At 35.8% G+C, this 1,499-nt stretch overlaps 1 protein-coding gene across 1 annotated transcript in view; it reads left to right on the top strand.

Annotated features, from left to right (window-relative positions):
- The first annotated feature begins 207 nt into the window (after nucleotides 1-207).
- Nucleotides 208-1,499, top strand: part of LOC107565312 (cell surface glycoprotein 1) — a 15,892-nt gene continuing 14,600 nt past the window's right edge. Inside the window, exon 1 of the mRNA XM_016250534.1 lies at nucleotides 208-444. Coding sequence (XP_016106020.1) covers nucleotides 375-444 — 70 coding nt within the window. The 5' untranslated portion in view covers nucleotides 208-374. The remainder of the gene's footprint in view (nucleotides 445-1,499) is intronic.

The following is a 1,499-nucleotide window of genomic DNA, read 5'->3' as shown; positions in this document are numbered from 1 at the left end:
TAGGAGAAAAGTTGTTTGCTGGGAATATAGTTTTCATTTATGTCACTTTTCATTCCCTTTGTGTTATTTCAGAGTTTTCAGCGCTTAATACGAAACCTAGAGTTTGACATTATGACTTTAAAAAAAGAACACAGCAGAATTCATTTGTGCATCTCATTAATCCCCACAAACTCCTCGTCCTCATCCTAATGGAGCGATTGTTCGGTCTGGCTCCGCCCTCTTTTCTCTCACATGGACAGAAGAGCTTCCTGTTGACGTTCGTGCGTCCTGACAATAGATACTGATAGCGCACTCCGAGTTTCTTCAGGCGTTTCGATAGAAAACACAACCCGATAAGGTGTTTTAGACGGTCAATAAACCGTCTTTCTCTCGGTATGGCGGAGGCACGCGCTGAAGAGGACGAGGAGCGCTTGCGTGAGTCCGGCGGCGCGAGACGAAGAGCAGGTAGGCGCGACACAACAAACAAAAAAATAAAAAAAACACAAAAATACACAAAAACCCGTTTTTAACCAGCGCAGACCGCCATAACATGACCATTAAGTTCGTTCAGCAAGGAATTTGTGGGTTGAAATGTATAGAAATGTAGCCTTTATATTAGGTCACGTATACCACTTGTTTTTAGTTCATCAGCATAGTGAAAGTGTAAATATCTGTGCATTAAATTAGATTAATTTGCACCATAATAATGATTAAATAATTAGGAATTTATGTATCTCATGTCCATTTGATGATTTATTGAATTGTAGATTAAATTAATGTATGCATGTTTTGTTTTAGGTCACATACCTTTTTTTTGGTTTTGTTTAATTTTATTTGATTACATTTCTAAAATCATTTGTAAACATCTTTAGTTCATGTGTAAATATTCCACGAGGTCATAATAGTCATAAAATAATTAGTACAATTATTTAATGATATGAAAATAAATAAATAGAATTAATTGAATTATTACTTTGTTCTTAGGTTTATGTTTAGGTCATGTACCTTTTTTTTGTTTGTTTTATTTCATTGTTTAAACTGCACATGCACAATAATCATGAAAATTATAATTGTTATAATGTAAATATATATATATATATTTAAATGTAATATAAATATTATTTATAAGAGGCATATTATGTCTGCTCATTGTCGTGTAGTAGTGTAAAATGAAGTAAGTGTATTCCTCATAGACGGATTGTTGTTTCCTCTTTATATAATATGAAATATGAATCTGCTTTATCTTGGTCTGAAACAAGCATGTGAATTTCAGTTTCGCTCCTGTGGCTCAGCTTTATTTCCTCGGGGGAATTTCTCACCTGTGTGTGAAATGACAGGCATGAGGTGCGATCTGACCCCCAGTAATCGTTAAATAAAACTACAGCGTCTCCGGGATGCCATGCATGAACACAGAGACGGTTTGGAGAGTATTGGAGACTTTAGCAGCTGAAGCTGCAGCTCTAACTGTGTCATGTGACTCGCGATCATGTGATCATGAACACACACACACACACACACAC

This window comes from Sinocyclocheilus grahami, unplaced genomic scaffold, assembly GCF_001515645.1.
Source record: "Sinocyclocheilus grahami isolate Dianchi unplaced genomic scaffold, SAMN03320097.WGS_v1.1 scaffold993.1, whole genome shotgun sequence".
Classification (NCBI taxonomy): Eukaryota; Metazoa; Chordata; class Actinopteri; order Cypriniformes; family Cyprinidae; genus Sinocyclocheilus; species Sinocyclocheilus grahami.
This window is presented reverse-complemented; position numbering and strand designations above follow the sequence as displayed.